This window comes from Xiphophorus couchianus, chromosome 3 (assembly GCF_001444195.1).
Source record: "Xiphophorus couchianus chromosome 3, X_couchianus-1.0, whole genome shotgun sequence".
NCBI lineage: Eukaryota > Metazoa > Chordata > Actinopteri > Cyprinodontiformes > Poeciliidae > Xiphophorus > Xiphophorus couchianus.
Window position 1 is genome coordinate 3,087,918 of NC_040230.1, and position 24,737 is coordinate 3,112,654.

At 38.2% G+C, this 24,737-nt stretch overlaps 1 protein-coding gene across 1 annotated transcript in view; it reads left to right on the forward strand.

The window, feature by feature from the left end:
• LOC114142302 (neural-cadherin) overlaps nucleotides 1–24,737 on the forward strand; it is a 137,320-nt gene that overhangs the window by 47,714 nt on the left and 64,869 nt on the right. The window contains exons 2-7 of the mRNA XM_028013516.1: nucleotides 13,488–13,676; nucleotides 16,574–16,799; nucleotides 19,394–19,598; nucleotides 23,091–23,202; nucleotides 23,762–24,011; nucleotides 24,366–24,508. Coding sequence (XP_027869317.1) covers nucleotides 13,488–13,676; nucleotides 16,574–16,799; nucleotides 19,394–19,598; nucleotides 23,091–23,202; nucleotides 23,762–24,011; nucleotides 24,366–24,508 — 1,125 coding nt within the window. The remainder of the gene's footprint in view (nucleotides 1–13,487; nucleotides 13,677–16,573; nucleotides 16,800–19,393; nucleotides 19,599–23,090; nucleotides 23,203–23,761; nucleotides 24,012–24,365; nucleotides 24,509–24,737) is intronic.

Below are 24,737 nucleotides of genomic sequence, written 5' to 3' on the forward strand. Positions count from 1 at the left end.
TGCAACCATCACACCCCCACATTTGTCATCCAAAGAGATCCTCCATCAATAATCAAGGCAGTGCCGCATTAAAGTTTCACCGCTTTATTTTTTAATGGTTGACAAAAGTCCTCAGATATTCATAATTTAGATGACAGTCGCTGTTTCTCAGATTACACTGGACACTCTTAAGTTAGCATGATGATGCAGAGTGAGAGATGAGGACCTACCACAGAAATAGCCCACAACCAGCTGGCTCCTGTCCCTAGATAGACTCTTCCCTTCCCAAAGCTTTTTAAATGCTCCATAATCTGAGTTACTTGATTTATTTGTTACAGTACAGGGATGGTGTAAGACCAGGCCGTTCTTGGTCTTGGTCCACCTCAATCTCCAAATTGAGGTGGAGATTGGAGAGATTGGAACCATAACAACAGTAATGATGCTGACCCAAAAAGTGATGACCCTAATTTTTGGTCATGATTAAAAGAACAAGATCCTGTAAACACATGATTGAAATGAGCTAGGAGGGAGCTAAGTGTGGAGCCACTGCTTCTCCACATCAAAGGAGTCCACTGTTGGACATCAGATCAAGATGCTCTCCCCATCAAGATGCTCTCCCCATAACCCCCAAAATCTTCTTCTTTTCTTTGCTAATGCGACTGAGATACACATTTTCTTTTTTTTTGCCCAAATGTGACTTATATCCAGATTTTTCACTGCAGTGAAAAAGCCGGAGCCCAATTCTAAACTTTTCACCCCCCCAAAATCAAATTTGTGCCACTTCCATATATGGTACTAACACAGATACTTATCAGATTGTTTTCAAAGTGTCTGCAGTCTGTCTGGTCATGTTGCATTTTATCCAGCTTTTATGTCATTCATGTGAGAGATGCATCATAATTCTGCACCAGAAAAAGCCAGACATGGTAAATCTGGATGTAAACAATGCCTGAAAATTATGAAATTATGAAAGAAGTATGCGTCACTGAAGTGAATCACATCACAATCCCACCACTCATGTTTCTGATTATACATTAAACAGACTTTGGGGATGTAAATTGTGCCCACAGAAGTCTCATTGTGATTACATTTAATTAGTAGTATAAAAAAACCATGCAAAAAAATTGGATTTCAACAAAGGATCAGAATTGGGCCACAAGATCTTTTGTGTGAACGCAGTCTACGTCCTTGAGCTGGTGTCCTGCATGTTTTATTGTGCCTCATATAAAATTGTTGGTCTCTGAATGATTGAGAGGAAATGCCATCACTTAAATGAGGGGTCTTGGAGCAGGGACACCAACCTCAAGGACTCGACTTGGATGCCACTGGTCTGGAAAGATTTGACGCGACTTTGAATGTCTGGTCTGGTCTAAGATGTTCTGATTTGTCTTTCCCTTGTTGAGTCTTATGTATCCTGGATTGATCTTGTTGGGGGTCTTTCTTGTCTCACTTCCATCCCATTTAGGATGTTCTAGCTTGATCTTCAGGTGTAATCCTTATAACCTGTTGTGATTTGATTTTTTTCCCAGTGTTTTTGTGTGTGTCTTTTTCTCCCTTTATATTCTGTCTTTTTTGCCATCTTTTCTCATTTTCTTGCCTGTTTTTTTAACTCAATTTTCTCTTGCTTGATTTTATCAAGTTTGAGCTGGCAAATGTTTGATTTTCCTTTTCCTTTCAGCAGTTTTTACCCTCCCTTTCATGTTCTCTGCCTTTCTAGTCATCTTTTCATCTTCTGGTGTAACTCTTGCAGAACCAATCTCGCTGTCTCTCACAAACACAGAGACACACACATCAAGTACGTCCCTCCGCTTGTTGAAAGCCTTTGTTATTTTTTGACAACGCGTAGCAGCACTCTATCTGTCGACGCCACCAGATTAAAACAAACACTGATCTGGCGGTGTATCCTCTTCTACTCATCACGCTTTTTATAATACTTCTTTTTTCTAAAGAAGACATCAGGAAGATACATTTGTTGTTGTTGATTTTCCCTTCTTTTAACAGTGATTGTGTGTCCGTTGCCACTTTTTTCTCTCCCTTGTGTCTCTTTCAATGTTTTTCCTCCTCACCCACCCATCTGTTTTCCCTCCTGTATTATTGATCCTCCCAGCAACCGTGTCAATACAAATCAGGCCTGTGGATCCACTTTTTGCCTGGATTGATTGGACTCAGCGGCCATGGTGCTCCTGAGCAAAAAGCGGCACCCCTCCACCACCACCCTCTGCCTCCCCCCAGGGCTATGCATTCTCCTCCGTGGGAAACAGAGATCCTGATTGCCAACTGGAGCAAAGCTGCGCTTAGTTTCAGCCTCGACTCACTGGGAATTGAGTGATGGCGGCTGATGCAATGATGTCATCAGTTCGCTCTGTGGACACAGCGGCCATATTTAATTTATGTCGCTTTAAAGTCTCATCTGATCCCCCTTTTGATCTCCAAACCTCTAGTTTGTGTCATTACAGCCCCTGGAATTTTTATGCATACATATTCTAACCGCCCTGCATAATTCAGTACATTGCAACATGATGTTTACATTAATTTGACTTGTTTTCAATTTGGCATTTGCCAAGTCAAATAGAATTTCAGGTGCAATCAAATGCAATCAAAGGAGTTTTGTCTTAGTTCTTTTTAATCTTATATTTTGTCATGTTCACACAAAGGTAGATAACTTCAGGCTATGATATTTAAAATAAATCAGTTAATTCAACTCCTGTATTATTAAACGGGGCTGAAATAGCCTGAAGGTAAGTGGTTAAAATAGTTAATTATTAACTCAGCAGCAGGAATGAAATCTGGATCCAGAATATATCTTAAGAAAATCTGAGGCAACTGTAGTTATTAGCTCTATGTCATTTAAAACCTCCAAAAGACTTTTATTTATTCATTTATTATTTTTACATACAAAATACAAATTAAATCATGAATGTATTAAAGTCATAATTTAATTCAGCATATTCACATTCCACTCTCTGTTTAATAAACTTTGCAGGATTAAGTCAACACAGAGAAATGCAGCCATGCATAGTCAGACTAAAGGGCAATATAGAGTAGTTAATTAACTTAATAAACATGGTTTTGGACTGTGGGAGGAAGGTGGTGCAGAAACTCCAATCAGAAAGAATTTGAACCCAGGACCTTCTTAATGCAAGGTAATGGTACTACTGAGCATCCGCTTGCTTTTCTTTTTTTGGTTTTTATAAAAATTGATCAAATGACTTCTTTGGGTACTGATTCAGAATGATTGCGAAAACCAGAAAACATTATTTCTCAGAGTTATTTACTTTCTTCTAGTCATTTCTAACCCAATCAAAACTACTTCAACCTGCATCCATTCTGGTCTTTTTTTGTCTTTGTCGCTGTTGAAAAAATAATGTTGCTGCATTCAACTCATCACAGATATCTTGCCTCTGCGCTTTTAATTTTTTCCTCCTTCGTTCCCACTCTAACCACAGAATCCAACTCTAATTGAGTTTCTGTGTAGCTGTTCGCTCCTCCTACACGCTTTCCTGAGAGCCCAGACGTCATTTTTGTCTCAGTGAGGACTCGTTGTGGATTAGGTTAGTGGTCAGGAAGAGGGCACTATGCACTAACACACACTGTGAAGCAATGACAGATTTTCTTCTGTTATGTTCTGTAATATAAATTTTACATCAGTTTTGCTTCCATATATTGCTATTTTGATTCAACTGAAATTTAAAAAAAGGACCCGAGGGTATTCTTAATACTCTCACCACAGCAAGCTTAAAAATACAAATTAAGAAAAATTTAAAGTAGCTTTTTAAAGCAGAAAAAATAAGCCATACAAAGAATGCAAAAATAAAAAAGAATAAGTCAGGTACTGATAAATGTGTATAAGAAATTCTAAAATTACATTACCAATAAATTATAACAAAAGACACTGAACAGGTTAATTTTTTTTAGTTTATGACTAGGTTTATTTAGAAAACTTGAATGATGATGAGCAACAAGGTTAGCATCTCTGTTGCAGATTGGTTCACCTGTAGCCTCCACCTGCAAAGACATGCAAGGTCTTCCACTGTATTTTGTCTAAATGAGATAAAGAACAATTAAAAACCTGATTGGGATTCTGTCTACCTTTTATCTCTGATGACTTCTAAACAACTTTTATGCAATTTGCTTTTTGTGCTCAAAATTAGCTTTTTGTGCCTGACATTAGGAAATGCTAAAGTCAGGATGTCTAGTTGGTTATACTCTTAACATATCAGCAGATTATAACCCAAACATTTCTAATGGAGACAACAGAAAACTGAGGATTAAGAAAGGAAATAGAGAAATAGTCTTTCATGAGAAAAAAAAATTATTTGATTTGTTAACTTTAGTAATTATTGCACATTAGTTGGTGTTTTGTGTTCTGTCCCCAATAGGAAAATTTATGGATTGATTTCTCAAATTCTTGTCATGTGTAATTCTCATCATTATCTGCCTTGTTATCTTAGCTCCAAGCTCTCTCTCTCTCTCTCTCTCTCTCTCTGTCTCTTCTCCTTCCTTCACTGGTCTTCCTCTTTCATCCCCCTCTCTTCATCAGTAGTGAAAAATGGGGCTTAATTAACTGAGTGCCTGCAGGACTTTGGCTTTCTTCGCATGTGTGTGAGTGTGCTGAGGTAAAGTAGGCCATTCTATAAGGTGGTTAATTAGGATGCAGCAGGCCTCTGTCCACTGGCTCCAAGGGACCAGATGGAGAGCTGGGTTCACCAACAGAGGAAGGTTTGTTCAATGGGTTTGCTTTGACTTGATTGCAGAATGACAACATGGGCTTGAGTTTCTTCTGCAGCACATATCTTCTCTTTTAGTTTGTTTTTACACATAGCTATAATTTTCATGCTTAGCATAGGTTAGACATGAGCATACTTCTTTCAACTCGATTGTTGCATATACCAACAACTAAAAAAAGCAGCCATTTGAACTCAGTAATAGCTCATTTCAACTTTCAAAGCAATCAGAATGGAATATAACAAATTCTAATGCAAACATAAGCAGGCTGGAAACCTTAGAAACATTTTCTTTATAAATTAGAAAAGCTTGGGTGGGTGGTATTTGAACATAGCTTAACAATTTATACATATTTACTAAAATGAAATGAAAAACTAGAATGACTGGTTGTGTATGCAACAGGTAGATGGACATAAATTACATACCACAGCACAGTGACAGAAAGTTTAAATATAACATTATGTAAAGACTTTGGACAATATTTGAGGAAAACATGTACCTTTGTGCTCAAGGAACAATAACTTCCCTCCATCCATCCAATTTATAATTCATTTCACTTATTTGTAGCAAAATAAACTAGCAGACTTAGATTTAATCCAATCTTTTAATAATACTGGCACATTTCTTGTTACTGTGGGTTTTATTTACATTTTGGATAGACCCAGAAAGCATCCCGACTTGAATTTGGTAGAAAATCTGCTGAGGAGCTAAAGATTAGGGTGATGGCAAGAGGCCTTCCAAGCCTTTTAGGTTTGGAGCTCTTCACCAGAGATAATTCATAATAATAAAAGTAGAAACAGATAAAAAGAGATTTGACTGCTGTATATTTTCTAATGATTTTTCAAAAGGTTACAAGTAAATTTAGAAATGTAATGACATTGATTTTTGATTTTCTTTTTGCATTGTTTTACTTGAAATATGTTTTTCTAGAAATCTATTTGAAGGAAATAATAAATTGTTTTAACATAAACAATCAAAGGCTGTCAGAAACTCTTCAATATATCTGTTTAGCTCAGAATGGGACATCTTGTTTTTTCCAACCCTTGAAAAAAAGACATTGTGTCAAACAAAAGTAAAACATAGTTGGAGAAAGTTTTTAAAAAATCACAGACACAACAACACAAAGCTGGGGTGCATTCACATTCTGAAAACATGAGTTTTGTTGTCCTGGCAACCAGTCCCACAAAAACACCAGCAGGCAGCAAGTCAGCACAGAAATATATCCCAAACTGTCAATCGAACATGTATAAACACCAGGGTCAAATACACATCAGTGTGAGCATTTGCACTTATTATGGGTAAAATGGATGGTAGCAGACATAGCAATAATGGTTGGGCCTTCCACTCAGACAGAAACATATTGCTGTCATGAGTGTCATGCAGCTCGCTCTGATCCTTCTCCAGAGCCAACACAGCTGTGTCTCTGTTTGTGTGTCTAAAGTCACCTGATGCACACACAAACAGCAGGCTTTTAAGGAGTACGCTGATCTTTTGTCATTCTGTCAAGGAATAAAAATGCTAGTGGCATCAGATTTTAGCAGTTGCAGGATTTCACTTTTGTTGTTGGTAAAAGATCAAAAGCCAATTCAACTGCTAGCACTAGACACACAAGTTTGTTTTGGTTGTATTTACCCAGAATTCCCTGTGCTGTAGTCCGCTTCCTGCTTTGGAGTGGCTTACACTCCACTTAGCATTCACATATACATTTGAACTGGACAGAGTTCACCATATAATTGATGTGAGACCTAGGTTTGTAAGCGAACCAGGGTTTGATTGTGCATTTACACCTTTGCAAACAAACGGAACTTTCTGGACAAATGAACCAGAGTTTGATTAAAGCGGTCTAAACAGGGCTGGTGTGAATGCACCCTTAACAATCAAGATGAAAAAAAGCATTGCAAAGCAGCTAACTAGGTCAACCTTGGTGAAATCCAACTCTCACTGGAAATAAGCCCGACTTCCTGCCAGCATAAGGGACCACTCTCTGACAATGTTTGATCAGGGTGCGACTGTATCAAGAGGCCTGGTCCACCCCAAAGGACTGGCTGAGCGACATGGTCGAACGCCGTCACTAAGTCCACAAAACGCATGTAGACTGGTTGGGCGAACTCCCATGCAGCCTCTATTATCCTGTGAATGTAGAGTCTTTTTGTTCTTTGAATAAAATATGCTGTAAAGACCTAAATCTGTTTCTTTTCTGCTTTTATATTTTAGGCCCAAAAGCCAAAGAGTTTTTAGGAGAGTGAGATGACGGCGCTGCATTTAGTTTCTGTTTATGCGCTCTTAGGCAGCTGATTGCAGAACTCTGTATTTATTCCTCTTTGGAAATATTTTTTACAGCAAATACCCTTTTTATTTTTCTCTTTTGAAGCCTTCAAAAAAACAACAATTTGAATCTCGGAGTTTTGAGGGGGTTGTCGTGCTGTTTCTGGTTTGTGCTTGCTTTTGCCTTTTATGTGTTTTAGATCTTCTTGCACTTTCCTTCTCATCTTTAATGTCTCTTGCGCGTGCTGATCACAGATGTTTTTCTCCCCCTGTTGCGCTGCATAGCAGGTTGCAACAAACAGGTTTGTTGAAAGCGCTTTATATTAAAACTTGTCTTTCAATTTAATAGTTTTCATTGGCTTTGTGACAACCTGTAGGCGTGACTGTATTTTAATTTCGTCCCCTACATGTTGTTTTCCTTCCCTCTGCTAATTGAAGCGAAGCACTCGCAGCAGAAGCGGTTTTCTATATTTGAAGCCGCGGTGGTTGGCTGCCACATCTCCTCTTCACGCTAAATCCATCAGCTGCCATTCAAATCAGATACTCAGAGGAGAAAGACAGAAAATAGCTCCTCTCATTGTGTCTCTGTCCCCTCGATTCTGTTGCCTCCCGCTCCAATTCTCCAACGATGGTTGTAGCTGATCCTCTGTGAAAAAAATGGAAATTGGAAGACAGCAGATTGGAGTTTGGCGTAAACAAAGCTCAATTCTCTCCCTTTTTTTTAGCTCCGTTTTGCGGAACAAGGCGTGACACGCTTTGCATTGAGATTCAAATGAATAAGTGGTGGCTTAAGATGGACTTATCCGCACTTCACTGGGACTATTTATCCGCTTGTGTGAAGGATGTGTCATTCTTGACTCTTTCTGCGTAAAAGGCTAAAGACAAAACAGCATTCTCTGTTCAGCCCATCTGACTGGGAGGAATTATTTCTGTTCAGAGCTTTATGAAACTTTATTGATCTCTGCCAGGAAGTTAGGTCATCCCCTCAGCTGAACTGATCTGGCAGATAAGCGGAGGACAATCAATTCACAATCAGAACACAGAGGGAAAGCTCAAATCTGAGCCAATAGTTATACATATCAGAGTGTTTGTTTCCCCAAAATGTTCTCTTTTGAGATTGAGGGGAAATTGTTCCAAATATGAAGGCTGCAGAAATATTATAACAGCAGAGGACTGACAATGAGAGACAGATCAGGGATAGCAATAAGAGGATCAAGAGGAAAAAGATGAAGGCCTAAGTACAAGTTGGACCCAAAACAAAGACTACAACTCCGATAGATTCAACAAGTTTTACTCACAGAAAAGCAAATGTGTAAATTGAACGGCTATTTCTTTTTGGGTTCAACTCTCAGGTCAGACTCAAACTGGAAGTCATCAGGAAATGGAAGTCCGACTCTCTTCTGTAGAGACTTTAACCTGGAGGAAAGCAGAAACTATTATTTTCTTAAAATATTTAATCGTCTCCCTGTAATCAGTCATAATGTTTGATATTAGACATACATTGTGCAAAACTCTGAAGGTTTTATCCTTACATTTCAGTTGGATTGAGGGTTTTATAGCACCTCGATGTGCCTCTTTTTGATTCCTTTTGTTTCTTTTTATTAGGATAATAATGTTCATGCTGCTTGACCCATTTTGAGTCAAACATCCCCTGTTGGACATATGACCTTAGAGCCAACTCTAGAATGATTAATGCAGCATAAAGAAAGGAAATGAGAGGCTGGTTCAATGACTGCAGGCTGATCAGGCTCAGTCATTTAACCTCACTGCCGTTCCTGACAATCTATTGAAACATTTGAAATTTTTCAAACATGGCAAAAAGTAAAAATGAAATTAAAACAAATATCAAATGAAGAACAATAAACAAAAGTGTTGTTGTGCTTTATGGCAAAAGAGCCTATGGTTTGACACGTTTGTGATTCCGTATTTTTCTTACATTTCTCATCTCTTATCTCTCTCAGATGCGTTGATCACCTTTTTACATTGCTTATTCACAGATTTTGTTCATCAGTGGCATTGCAGTAGCAGAATAACAGAGTGGTTCAAAGCCTCAAACTGTGTGTTACAGAGCTGCTTGATCAGTTAATTAACTGCAGTTAATTAGCTGTGCCTTGCTGCCCTTGACTCTTTTAATTGCAAGAGAAAGGCTGCAAGTATTTCTTTTATGCTGCTTCTTCATTTCAGTTTTGTTTGCTAAATAAATAGTGACACTGTGTAATATCATTTACTGTTTATCTCAGGTTGTATATATCTTATATTATTTTAAACCATTGAGATTAATTAGAAATTAGTGCATATTAAGCTTTGTTTTTCCACTAGTTTAATTTGTGCCAGAAACAGCAAAAACTTGATTTTGGCAAAAAGTTCACCTAACTGTTATTATTCAAACATTCAATGAATGTAAAAGTGCAAATAGATTTTATAAATGCGCCACCTTCCCATCTTCTCACCTATAATTAGCTTGTTTACAGAGTTTTTCCTCCTTTTGTTGTTGGATTTTTCTGTTTATCTAAAACCAAATCTTTCTTTTCTTGACTCTTCATTGATGTACCTCCTCCTGGATTGTTTTTAAGACACGCTGCTGTATGAAGTGTTTCCCCCAACCCCTCTAACCTAAAAACAGTGCTGCAGTTCAGTGCCAGGGAAAATTTAATCTCACCAATGAAAGGAACTTACCCCAAAACTCAGGGGGATATGAGTTAAAGCAGAGGGATGAAGGAAATTATGGATAAAAAGCTGAGCAGAACAAATTGAATCCCATTTTGAGGCATTTCTTCACGTGTTAGACAGTCCAGAAAGTCTGAGAAAACATCCTGCAGCTGGTGTGGAGAATCTGGCTAACGAGAAAGTGAAAAAACTCGCTTAAATAGCATCATTTTACATCTGAGATGAGGAAAAAGTTGGACACATTAAGCCATGCTTGAGACATCCATTCAGTGTGAAAAGTGATGCTACGCGACGCAGGTTCTGCTCCTCTGGAGCCTTGGCACGCCTGCGTGTGTTCATGAAGCTCTGGCTTCAGCTCAGCGCCTCACATCAGGGATCTCTGCAGCGTTCAAGCTGTGAAGTAAATTTTCTGTGCTGAGAGGGATAAGTGCAAGGATATGAAAGAGTGCTTCATTTAAGAGGAGCTAAACTCAGATGAGATGAATAGCTGTTAACACCTGAAGGCTAAACGGTGGTCTCCTTATTCAGCACAGAAAAAAAAAAATCTATTTGACACAGCAAAATAGGTACAAAACCAAGTGAACTTGTTTTTACGTCATTTTGTGACGCTTTCAGATTAAATTATTTACCTTCTTCAGCTCTATCCTCCTGAAAACATGTTTTATATTTGCCAGCTTGTTTTCATAACTACATTTAATTAGATTGCGACTTTAATTTGGAGCAGAAATGCTTGCAAAAATTATTTATACACCTAGAAGATTTTCATATTTTGCTTTAGTTGTCCTGGATGATGGATGTGGCAACTGGATTAAATGTCCTACTTCGAAATGAATAAAGTATTCACTCTTTCATTCACATCCTTGTATTTATTTCGATCTACAAACTTTAATATCATTTTTTGGGTTTTAAGTGATGGACTGATAGTAGTTTGACTTGTTTAAGTGGAAATTCAGGATGCGTGATTTCCAAAATCGTTGTTTTTTGATTCACATTTGATTGCCGCTGATCCTCGGCTGGTTATCGAACTTGCTTTAACTAGACCACACAAACACACTTACAATTGAAACCAGATATTTAAGTATAGCAAATAAATAGACATATGCATATTACTGTGAAGTTAAATCAGACCAAACTTCTCTTGTTTTAGGTTAGCTATAATTACCAAAATTATTTCTATCTGCTAAATGCTGTCAGAGTTTTTTTAGAGATTTTTTGTAACTTTCTTCAGATTTAGAAGTTTACAAACATTTGGTCAGAATCAGAGATAATTGTCTTCTAAATTGTATAACTTGGGTCAAACCTTTTGGGTTTCCTTCACACAGTTCGCTTCAGAGAGTGAGAAGAAAAAAATTGCCTTTTTATTTGATGTATGTAAATATCTGGTTTGAACTGAGTTCATGATTTCCAATGATTGGTAGTTGTCCTGTCAACAGTTTGTACATGAACTGTGGATCACTGCAGCTCCTCCAGAGTTACCATGGACTTGTAGACTTGCAGTTTTCTCATACTCTTTCCATTTTTAGAAAAGCTCTTAGAGATAATCTTTAAACTTCTCTATAACTTTCTCTCTGATCTACCTGCTGTGTTTCTTGGTTTTCATGATGTTTGTTCTCTAACAAACCCAGAGGCCTTCAAATAACATCTGGATTTTACCACATGCACACATAAATTTTGCATCCTTAACCCCCTGGCAACAAGACAGATAATCAATCTGCCTCCTTCCTCTGAGTGATCAGGAACCCAGAGTGCTTCATTGTCGATATGAAAGGGCGACATTCTGTAATGATGTTCAGTGGTTCCCCATCTGCAGGGAAGAAAAGTCTTCACAAGTCATTATTCTGGTGTCGGTGACCTCTGATCTGCCCGGAGGCATGGCGGAGGCTCTGCCTGCTCCCAGATGTTTGCTTTTATTCGGTCAGATGGAGTTTTTAAAGTTTGTGCCGCGCCTGATGTCTGCTGTTGATCTGTGGTGCTGCATCTGAATGTGTTAATATTTATTATGATAATGGGACAGATTTTATTTCCCTTTCATACATGGGCCACAGCTCAGCGTATGTTAAACAACCAACAGGAATGGAAGTGATTATTCTGGATTTTATGCTTTGACTGAAGACCAATGATGCATACAGAAAACAAGAATGTGTGCCTCTTCCTTATTATCACCCTGTCCTCTTTCCCAGTGCTTTTAAGTTGATTTGTCTCCTTTAATCTACAACTAATATTTAAATCTCTGCTTTAATGCGACATTCTGTAACATGTAGCGCTATTTTCAGATGAAGATGGCCTTCTTGTTGGGAGACTCTGTTATGGTTTAGGATGTTTTTCATGGTTATCAGGGAGTTTAAAGAACCAGAGGGACTGAAGATATACTGTGAGCAGCATCTAGTTTTTATTTAATTAAGACTGTTTCAGTTTTTCTCCTTTATTTATTTTTGTTTTTTTACATCTATTTCTTTCTTTGATCTTTCTTTGATCCCCTATATGTTCTTTCATATTCACTTTTTCAACTTTCAATGTTGTTATCTGAGGATCAGTATTGGCTGGCACTAATACGGTACAGAAAAACCTTAACTCTAAATTAACTGAATTATAAATTTATTTGATAACTTTGCACTAGTAGAGCACACTTAAATACACCAATAGCTTCACCAGCTTCGTCAAACTTAAAAAAAACAAACAAACACAACTTTAATTTGTTCAGTCATTGCAATTAGGAGTATAACAGCCAATGTAAAATAAATAATAAGGAAATTGAAACTGACAAAAATAATAGATTTATCTTGGTCAAACATGCAGAAATAAGCTGAAACAAACCTGATTCTAAATATAGCTTAAAATAAATAATAAAGCAAAATGTTGTTCAAAGCAAAAATTATTGAATTCACAGATACTCGATCAAAACATTTTTTCAAAATCAGGTTCAATACAGATATTAATGTCGGATTGATACATCTCTAGTCTCTTACCCATTAATTTCTTCCTTAACTCTGATTCCCATCTCAGGGACCTCTTCCTCCTCACCTTCTCATCCTCCCTTTTCTCTCTCCCCTCCCTCTCCTGCTCTCAGTGTGTTGACACACCTTCAGAGGTGATATAAAAAGACAGAAAAAGACACTGTTGTGTTGGGTTGTCATCTCCTCTCCTCCTCTCCTGTCACCTGCTCATCCTTCCTTTCTTCTCTGCTTCCTCTGAAGTGAAGTTTCTTCTCTTGTCAGACTGTTGTCTCCTGCGCTGCTGTGAAACGACACGGGAGTCAAAACAACAGCGAAGCACCGAGGCACCCCCCAAACTGAACAAATCCCCCTTCAGAACCAGGCGACGTGAAATAATAAGAATAAAGATGGAGAGCAGAACCGCAGACATGACAAGCATGTGTGTTTTTAGTGGGCAGGTGGGAGCACCTGCTGTGCTCCTTCCTGTGTTCCCACTCTCAAAAGTTGTGTTGTTTTATTTTGGAGGAGCTGCTTCTTTTTCTCCTTTTTCATCCCTTGCTCCTTGGTTCTTGTCTTCTCGTGCAGCAGGGTGGAGATGAAACACAGGGAAACATGAGAGACGTTGAAGAGAAATGTCACCTTGTCCCCTTTGGCTGAGAGCTGCTCCCCTTTTAGACCACTGCCTGAGCGAGTGGAGCAGGTTTAGCTAACGAGCTACGTTGCTGCAAAGCTGAGACAACAAAAGCAGCAACCAAAATACACAAAATTGTTGTTTTTCTCAAGATATATAGATGTAAATTCTTCTATGGTATGGAAAATAATGAAGAAAAATCTGTTCAGTTGTTCGCGTTTACAGACAATAATGTTCCCATACTATAAATAATTATCTTCTTCTTTATCCTTTCTCTCCACATTCAGGTGATGACTGGTATTTGTGCAGGCTGACTCTGAGCATGCCCAGTCAGGCTGACCTGCAGTGGGGGATGTTTCCGTCGCCTTACCTGGGCGCCGTGGGTCCTGATGCCACATCTGGCTCTGTGGTCTACCGGCTGTCAGCGAGACAACGAGACGGCGCGCTGGGACAAGCTCAGTTCCTCCTACTAGACGGTACTTTCCCCTGATATTTTAACAGAATTGTATTAGCTAAGCATATAAAATACAATTTTGCATTGCTGTTTCAGTTAGGATCATCAAATGAACTCAAAACGTGTGAAATGTATGAATGAACCCCCAGAACAAAAGCAGAATATCTTATGAAGATGTTAGCTAAATCTGTTAAGAGAGAGTCATCATCTGCAGAGAACATGGGCTGAAAAGCCACTTATAGAGGAAGAAGTCAACCAAATTTACAATTACACTCAAGGACAAAGATCTTAATTATGGATGATCTATCTGTCTGTCCATCCAGTGGTGGCACCGCTAACTAATATGTTAGCTACAACTAACCCTAAAGAACTAATCATTAAACATTAGCTCCCTTAACACTTTGCTAATATGGCATTTAGTGGAATCTAATGCTAAATTGAAAAATTCAACCATTCAACTGTAGGTTTACAAAACAGCCACGTAAATTAGTGGCTTAGAAATTACTTGGGGAAATTGTTTTCAAAGTTATCAAAAATGTTAACGTGTTAAGCAAAATATTAGCTGTTTTTTACCTGTCACAGTCAAACCTTGTTTTCTCAGTCTATTTTTCTCTAAACCTGTCGTGTCTTTGCTTTTATCTCCTGCCTGTATCTGTAATTAGGTCCGCTCCTACTCTGCCAGGCACTCTGTGACAAACCTGTTTTGCTCAAAGGAGTGATTTATAAATAAAGATTGACTTGTTGGATTTCAATTACTGTCGAGAGGGAAATGGAGAAAAAAGGTGCATAAAAAGCACAGAGCTGCACTCTTAATCGCTCCCCGGGGCAAAGAAATGCGAATAATAGCAAAGACTCAGGAGAGGAAGGTAGCGAGTGGGAGAGTTAAAGGGTGGGCGTACGTGTGCCGGTGGCTGTGGATTTTTATTTTTAATTATTATTATTTTTACATTTTATGAGAGAAGAAGAGAAGAGGAGGAAGAAGAAGGAATGGTATTTATAGAGCTAATTTTTAATGCTCCCATATTAAAAGCTTCCCTTTGGGATAATGTGAGCACGTGTGCACTGACGAATAATCCAATAATTTAAGTTAAAATCTGCGTTTGGCATCATGTCAAAGAGAAAATGTGTTGTCAGTGTGTACGTGTAGCGAGGACCTAATCAGTGGCAATAATAGGATTTTACCCAATGCGAACATCAAAAATTTACTGTTTATTATCAATCTTTTTTTCCCTACTCGCCACCAAAATAAAATAACTTTTATAACATCACACAAAAATGAGCCATAATGGTAGCTAGCTTTTATTACCCAGTAAGATTTTTAGATTTACTTCACTTCTGCAGAAAGTCTAAAGTGATTGCTGGCTTTAAGAGAATCTATTTATGCTTTAAATTTGCTTAATGCTATGTTTATTAACTAATTTGCAGTTAGTAAAATGCAAGAGGTTTTAGCATGTTTTGCATTCAGTAAAGTTTACATGTGATCACGTAATTTTGCAGATTAGACATGTTTGTTTTTTGTGTGTATGAGATCCAACTTTTTTTGTGAAATTACTTTCTCATCTGGTGTAATGCTAAGGAGATATGGAATAATGGAATAGCCTGAGTTTGAAAAGCTGATCCACCTTCTACTTAAAAACACTAGAAAGAAACATCAAACATGAATTAAAGCGATATGAACTTGCATCCTTATGGGTTTTTATGCAGGTTTGTCTTATCGAAAGAACAGAAAGGACGCTCTCTACCTCCTGCTGTTCCTCTGTTGCGTCGCACCGCAGCACAAAACTTTGCAAACACCTTCAATGTTCCAGTTTTCTCAAAGGATTTGAGCTTACAACACACCTTCATGTCAAGTTGGAGAGGGTTTTACGGTAGCCTAATCAAAATGGATAGCAGCTTTTGAAAATAATGAAAGAGCTGAGCCGTAGGAGGAGATCAAACAGTTTAAGTATAGTTTTTTCCCACTGGAGGTTGTTAATTTCGATACCTTTCGTAATTAGTGACAGCTAATTGGAAGCATAGAAAGAGACAATTAAAAAATAAAACATTTTTATAATTGAGACAATCAAATCTTTGAAGAGCTTTAATGCTGGTTTGTTTTTTCTTTTGCACACACATTGTTTTTATAGAGACTGAAATAAATCTGTCACAGAAAAAATATCCAAGAAGGAGGCGATGATTGACAGTCGAGCTGCAGCTGCTGCTGCAGAACCCTCTGGTCAACAGCTGGGGATTCTTCTCCTTTTCTTCCCCTCGTCTTCGTTCTCATCTCCTTTTCCATTATTCCTCATTTCCTCCACATCTCTCACTTCCACTGTGCTGCCAGTTTTCCATCCTTCCTTTTCCTCCTTTTCTTCTTTCTTTATTCCTCATCGCTCCATCACTTATTTCCTCCTGCTTCCCACTCTCTGTCTCATAAACCCAGAGGGACGTGAGTGAAAATGAGCCCACTCTTTTTTTTCTTTTTCTGCGTCTTCAGAGAGCGTTAACTAGCTCATAGAACACACATAAATAAACACACAGCCAGCATGCCTCCAGCATCAATTTGCCTCAATTGGCTTTTCATAATTGGACAGCTGGGACTCCGTCTCTTTATTTATACACAAGTGGACAAGTTGAAAGATGGTTGTTTACGTGAAAAAGAAAATCCACAAATGACTGTATTCTTTGAATAATGGCAACATTTATTACATAGTTAGAGAACTATAAAGGCAATTTATTCATTAAAATGCTTTAAACTGAAAGCATGATCAAAAAAGAATGACTCATAGTTCAAAGTACTGAAGTAAATATGAAATTTAGTAATAATAGCAAACACCAGTCCTGTGTAGATACACAATGACAATTCAAGCAAAACAGGGAAAATTTACTAGATTTTTCAGCATATAATATTTTAAAATAAAAATATATTATTTTTTTTAGGTGGTGAGGAGTGCTTTGAAGTGGGCCGTCGCTCTGGGCTGATTAGGACCACTGGACGACCTCTGACCCCAAGCAGGGAGTACCATCTGCGGGTCCAGGCAGTGGACGGACGAGGCCGTAAAGGCCCACCGGCCACTGTTTCCATCCTTGCTGGATACCGACCGCCACAATTCACCAACTCCACCTACAGCCTGAACGTGCTGGAAAACACACCTGTTGGCCAACCGTGAGTCCCGCCAACACAAATATTATCAGTACCTCTGATATCCAGTAGATGGTCAAACAAGCCTGAAAATACAAGATCTTGCATAAGTATTCATGCTATTTGAAATTTTCAGTATATTCTAATGCAACACCCACATCCCGTCAAATGCCTTTGATTTGAAGGATTTGTTGTAATAGAGCAGCATAAAGTTGCATGTTATATACTTTTGTTAGTTTATAAATCACTGAATGACTTAGCACCAAAATACAATACCGACCCGAACCAGAACCAAACATGGAGAAACAGCATTCAGCTTCTATGCGCCACAAATCTGGAACAACCTTCCAAAAAAACTGCAAAACAGCTGAAACACTGAGTTCCTTTAAATCACAGCTGAAAACCCAAATGCTTAGAGTTGCCTTTGATTCATAACAAATGGAACATTGATCAGAATGTTTTAGATGTGTCTGCTTGATGATTTTGATGATGGCATTTGACAAAATGTAATATTTATTGCTTGCTTGTACTATGTTGTTTTGATGTAAGGCACTTTGAACTGCATTGTTGCTCAAATGTGATATCCTAATAACTTGACTTGATCTATATTGTTAAGGAAAAGAAAAATGATACATGTAAGTTTGGGGTTCATATAATTTCACCCCCTTTTACGTCAACACCCCTAAATAAAATCCTGTTCAACCAACTGGCTTTGGAAGTTACCCGAGACACGGCCGTCCACCTAAACCTACAAGACAGGTAAGGAGATCATTAATCAGAGAAGCAGCGTCCATAGTAACTCTGGAGGAGCTGCAGAGATCCACAGCTCAGATGGGAGAATTTGAGCTATGGCTGTTGACTGGACACTTAATAATCACATGCTTTACAAATCTGAAAATTATGAAAGAGTGGAAGGAAGAACATTCAGTCAGAGCTACTATATTCATCTGTGGCCTAGTCAAAGTCCATGTGTAAATTCAAAGATATTCACTGGGGCTTCTCACTGATTTTGAGGTAACATGTCAAGAAATTACAAACATTCTAGGGGCTTGTTGCACATTTTTAAAGGTGCCAATAAATAAATAATATAAATAAGCAAAAATGTCTTGCTATGTTATGGAGAACTATTGTTCAGAGTTTATACTGCATTCACTACTTCAGTGGGTTTATACTGCATGCAGGCCACTGTGCACAACGCTATACTGGCATCATATCAATGAATGCTAAATTATAGAGCCATGAAAAGGTTATTAGCCCAAATTTATGTTTTACCTTCCACATCTGCAATCCCATCATTTACATTCCAATGCCATAAAAAATGAATGGATTTTGCGATTCTGCCTCGGTGAGTTTTTTTTTGTGTGTGTGCTCGTTGTTGTGCTTTGCATGTCATGTGATGCATGAAAAGATGAGCCCCGAAGAGCGAGACAAAAGAAAAGAGGAAGAGGAAGGAAGAGGTAGAAAGACAGAAGAGAGAAAATAGAAGAGAAGAACAGGATGGGAGATAGAGGGATGAGGAGGAGGAGAAGGAAGGGGGTGGGATGGATGAAGAGGGCCCAGATGTATGAGTGTGGCCTGAGGCTGAGAATTTGAAAGTGTGGCAAATTCAAATATTTATTAAAAGTGAGGTCTGGATAAACATGAAGGGGAGTGTGTGAGTGTGTTGAATCCCCCAGGGCTGCTGGCGCAAAGCACATTGTATTAATATCCAAGTATCCATGCCACCCTCTGAGCGCTGTGTGGGTGTAGCTCAGTATGGGTTTTTTCTGTGTCTCAGCCTTCCATTATATATCTTTTGCATGCCCTTGCGTGTGTCTGTGTGTACGTGTTTCTCTTTTAATCAAATTGGTTAACCAGGTCTGAGCATGGCACCTTAGAGCTCAGAATATTCCATGAAGGCTGCAGAGTTTAAGAGCAGCACCAGCGTGTCACCAAGTCTGTTTGGAGACGTACGTGAAGAACAGCTTCCCTCTGACCTGTGCTCATGTTTTCACTGTATTCAAGACAAAATAAATGAGCAAACACAGCAACATTATCATTTACGAGTTCACATATGAGGTAAATCATATTCTTATAGAGGTAATACATTAACATGTTTTAATGTTGGGTGTCCACATTGTCATTAAAATGACCTGAGTCAAAGTTTGTTAAATTAGGTGCTCAACAACATTTCTAAATAAACTCAAAAGAATAATGTCTAATTCTCTACATTTTCTTGGGCTTTGCAGTGAGAGTACAGCAATGCAAGTTTATTTGTTTTGCACATTTCAGCACTGTGGAAGAAAACAATTTAAAGTGCTGCATAAAGAAAACATTAAACACAAAACACAAAAAATATAAAAACTTGATGCTGCTTCTCTATGTTTGGTTCTGGTTCTGGGGACGTAGAGTAGATTGGACCTAGAAGATCTTATCTTTTAAAAAAAAATCAAATTCAACTTTATACGTTTTACCATGAATTAAACAATCTTTATGTTTTTATAAAGAGGGAAAAGACTGAGACTCATCTTGGTGTAATTTCAGGGACCTCCAGCAGAACCAGCCTACAAATGGTTCACATAAATAAAATGAGTTTTTTCTGGCTCATCTCTAACCTTTCTGTGTGTGTTTGTGGTCAGTGTTGCTGTGGTTCAGGCCGTCTCCTTCCAGAAGAAGAGTCTGTCCTACATGTTACTAATTAACCCCGGAAACCTGTTCAGCATCAACCAGGAAAGCGGCGCTCTGAGCCTCACCAGATCGGTCGACTACGAGAGCGGTCACAACCTGCACACCCTGCAGGTCCGAGCCTCCGAAAGTGACACCGGCCTCAGCGGCGTTGCAGAGGTACGCAACAGCGCCATCAGATTTACTGAGTCCTGTTTTTACTGGCTTAGTAAGAACCATCCCAATAACTTCAACAGAGCTCATGTAAAACTGAGTAAATTGAGCATTAATTATGTCATGAATACTTTGAGAAGCCAGGGACGTGATGAAAATATTCCCATCTACTCATGAAAAAAGTGCATTTTTATCTAAACTTTTATATTGTAGACAAGCTTTTTTGGCTAAAAATATCTGAGCTCAGGAGAGATTTTTTTTAATCTGAAGGAAGATGATTTTCATTGTCACCTCTCCCAAAAACATAATTACAAGATTGTAATTTTCCTTGTGTTTTTTTAATTATACGCCTCAAATTATTGACAGAAATAATGTATTCAACACTTTGTCATAATTGTGAAAATCTATATCAAATGTGGCAATGAGTGGTTCCTGTAATGACTTTCAGGGAATCATGTTTTCCATTTCTGTCAGGTGGAAATGCACTGATCTGTACTTTAATCCAGTGAAAACAATGAACAAAACATTTGACTCTGGAGCGGCTTTATTTCTTTATCATGATGAGCCTGTCAAAATATATAACACAGCACTTGTAATGGTTCGTAACTAGTCCTACTATAATAACAAATCTTACTGGAAAATAAATTGTCCCAGAAGTTATTGCAATAAACAATAATATCTTTGTTTTGAGACCAAAATATGCACCACCTTTGCATTTTTCTGCAAAAGCTTTTGGATGTTTTTTCAAAAGCAAACACTTTCAAATGTCCGACACATTTTTTTAAAACATGCATCACGTTCCAGATGGAAACTACTTGCATTCACTATCCAACATGGTGAGTAACTTTTCTTCAACAGATTTGTCCTTCCAATGATTTCTCACTGTGACCTAAAGACCAATGATGTTCACCTTGTTAAGCGATCTGGTAATTTTGAAGCTCAGGACAAAATATGAATGTTATCCAGGGACTCAGATCTCACCATGACCTCTGTGTGTCGCATATGCATTCACACCTGTAGCTGAGGCTGAGCTTGTGATCAAATCACCCCAGAGGCTCGACAAAGTCAGGCGCGAACAAGGTCACAGTTTACTGACCTGTGATGACAGTCACTGTGAAGTGTTATTCTGTGAACGCAGTGTCCCGGCACACTTTGCCAAAGCGCATTCATTTCTTCTGAAATGAATGCTTGACAGCTAAACAGTATTGCAATTAATTAGACACAAAAAAGCTATTGATTCAGTAAGTTACCAACCAATATTTTAAAGTTAAGATTGAAGAATATTGTCTTGCATTTTCTACTTTCTAATCTATATTGTAAACAGTGAATATCAAGCCAATAAAAAGAGAGGTTCACATAACAATAGCCAACTGGTTAAGGTTTGACAGAACTGTTTAAACCTGACTGTCTTTTAGCTGGTATGCAAACCTCTCTATGAATAAAAATTCACCACCATCACAACTTACCAACTCTCACTTTAAAAAAGCATCTGAATGTGCTGACGCCCAACTGTTAAACAAGTTGCTCTCTGGTGAAAACATGTTCATTTCTGAATCCGATGCTATGATGCAACCATTAAAATTTACATCTTATTGTGCATACGACACGCATACTTGAATTAGAAACAGCAAATTAAGCTTTTTTTGATGAAAACTCTCAATTTCAACGCTGTATGAAAAAAACTAAAAACCTACAAAAATTGACTTTTTAATCTTCTGGTAAGCTATGCAAATTATATGAAGCAAAGAGCTATACCTTCCCTCTAATGCATATTAACATGCAGTGGACGCATGGCATTTTGTTCCATAAACTCATACTGAAATTAGTGCTTTTGTTCAATTTGGAGTTTTTGTTCAATATTACAGGCTGATTGAAGTTTTAAGTTTCATATTTAAAAATAGCAGTCAGGACCGAAGTCAGGAATACTTTCCACTTATCACTCATTGGACTTGTGTTCACACCAAGCATCAATAAAGTTGCTCTTTATGATTTGCACCACATAATTTTATAATTGTATGGTAAAATCTGTCAGCTTCTCTCATGTTTTATGATGACGGTACTTCTTTAACAATGTAAAGAGTAAATTTTCCATTTAAGAGCTTTTCAAAATCCAGTTCTTATAGTTACAGGAATAATGGTGAGATCTAATGTCCTTCATTCAAGTTCCTATGGAAAACAAATATTTTGTTCCGAATGGAAAAATATTTCTTTTACAAAGACAAAAACTGTCACCATTTTCCTTCTCTTTAGAAAGAAATCAAAAACATCACCTGCAGATAACACAAGGGCTTAATTATGCTTCTGGTAATTACTATTGACAGGTGATTACTGACTGCACCACATCACTCAGAGTGATTTGTGCTTCACAGCATAAAGCCATTTGTTTTTTTGTCTCCTTCAAATTAGTCTTTTAAAGCAAAACTGTTATTTTCTGGAAAAATCCAAAATTAAATGGCTTTAAACTGAAAATAGCGCATTTTTTCCTTGTTTAGACGTACGTCTTCTTTATGCTCTGTGCATATTTGCAGAGGCAGCTACACATCTAAATCCTTTCAGCCTCACCATTGCTGCCCTGCTCTGCAGACTAAACAGGTGGCGTGTTTGAGGTTCAGGACTGCAGAGGAAGTCTGTGCTCAGGTGGTCATATCAGCGGCATCACCAGTTAATTCATTTTTTATGAGAATAAAAACAAAAAATTATGTTTCATTTCCGGCATGTTGGATGGGGAAACAGGAACAAAGGTGAGATAAAGACACAGAGAGGATTGAGATTTAAGGGTTTAAAGGAAGGACAGAGAGACAAATGGTCATAAATTAGTTTCTCCTTAAGCATCAGATATATACTGTAGCTTTACAGTGGCATCTGTATCTGCAGTTTTTCACACTAGAACATCAAACAAACACTGATATGACTATAGAAGGTAGTGAGAAAATCATATTTGCCATTCAGTTACCACATCCCAGATGGATTAACAGACACCTAAAGCAGAATTTTGAATTTGTGATGTTTTTGTGGTTCTGTTTGATTTAAAACAATTTTATTTCATGGACTGATCACAAGGCACACAAACCTTTCTCCACATGGATGATGGATACCTAACATGAATAGTTCTAGCTTTACTTCTGATTGATCCTCTAGTCTATGGTGTTACTATGAAGTTCCATACATTTATAGAAAAATACTTCACAGACAGAAATAACAATATATCTGGATTATGGTCAGAAACGGCTGATATTAACCTTTTTTTTTAACATATTGGTGTCATTACAATAAGGAAAACTGGGCTTATGTTACATATTGTCGCAGTGTCAAAAGGGCAGTGAAGTAAATGTAATATTGGTTATTGGCCAAGGAAGTTTTATTAATATCAATATTGGCTCAAGTTTTCACCCCGGTGCAGACATTACCTGGATTTTTCTGATTGATCTGTAGATCCTTACAGAGATGAGCATCTATTTGCATAAGAAACACCAAAACTAAATGAGCTGCCTCCTCCAGGTCGTTGTCCACATAACGGATGAGAATGATTGCACACCAGAGTTTCTTCACTCCATCTACACCAGAGATAACATACCTGAAAGCGTCGCACCTGGAACCTCACTACTGCAAGGTAACACAAACTGATGAGTCTGCTGAAGTTTTAACATCATGCATCATGATGAGACCAGTTATTTCCTTTAATCCTGTTGTTTTTTTCCTTTGGTGTATCTACATTTATAGTTTTTTCCTCCTGATTCCTTACATTCTTTTACTCTCGGCCCTTTATTGTTTTCCTTTTGCTGTGTTCTCCTTGTAAAATCTTTTTTTCCTTTTTTCTTGGGATCTTGTTTTCTTTCTTAACATTTCCTTTCTGATTATAACCTGAACTTCTCAGTTTTTTTTCCTTTTCATCCCCTCACATATCCAAATACCTTGTTTTCAGGTTCTGCTTCTCTTTTGAGTGGCTTTCTACTTCTTTCCCTCTATCTCCTTAATCCACCATCTTTTCTTTTTCCTCTCCTTTCGCTAATCTATATCCACATTCATTCCTTTTTAATTTCCTCGTCTTTCTTTTTTCCACCTTATTTGTCTTCCTCCTTTTACTTCTTTCAGCTTTTTTCTTCTCCTCTCCTCAACCATTTCTTCTTTTAGACGTTTTTCACCACATTTCCTCTTTTTATTCCCATCAGTTCTGGCTCGTGACTTTGATTCCGGGGTGAACTCCGAGATCTCCTACTTCATCCCGAGTGGCGATTTTGACATCACATCCGGGGGTGTGGTCAGCCCTGCCCGTCGCCTGGACTATGAGCGACCCAATCACATCTACGAGTTTGTAGTTGTCGCAGTGGACGCAGGGACGCCTCCTCGAACTGGGACTGCCTCTGTTCGTGTCCGTGTGGCTAACACCAACGATGAGGTGCCGGTCTTCTCCCAAAGCGTGTAAGAACCTCCGTCTGTTAGTATCTGATCAGCTTGGTGTGGATGTTACTTTACTTAATAGTAAAGAAGTCGGATGTCAGCATCTCTCTTGTTTTCACTCCTTCTGTCACCCACAGAGTCAATCTGCTAATTGAGGGGTTTTTTTTAAGTCAGAGTTTAGTTTTATTTTTGTTTCCTCCATCTGTTTTCACTTCATCTTCACTTCTACAATCAATCCAGGCTCTTTCCTTCACAGTACCATGTGTTTGTGCATTTTTCCTTGCACTTCTTACTTTGTTATTTTGTGTAACATGTCATCCTACCTTTTCCAATGTCCTCCAGTACAGTTAAAGGTTGTTTCCCTCTTTTTTGCAGCTATAAGACCTTCCTCAGTGAGGACGCTGGTCCCGACACGCTGGTCGCCATTGTTCACGCCAATGACCCTGATGGGGACGGCGTCTCTTATGCCATCACAGGTGGCAATGAGGACAGCAACTTCCAGCTAGACAACCAAAAAGGTGAGATAAAAGCAACAGATCTTTTGTCAAGTTGAACTTCTGTTGAAACAGAAGATCCAGATCAAGATTTTTTGTCTGATACTGTTCTATGTCATTTAAATTTGGAGTGCCAATGAAGAATGACCCAACGCCTTAGGTTTCTTCTTCTTGCTACAGGTGACATTGCTAATAACTGCAAGTCAAATTAAGTTTATTTGCATAGCACTAGTGGTGGACACTGCTAGCTAAA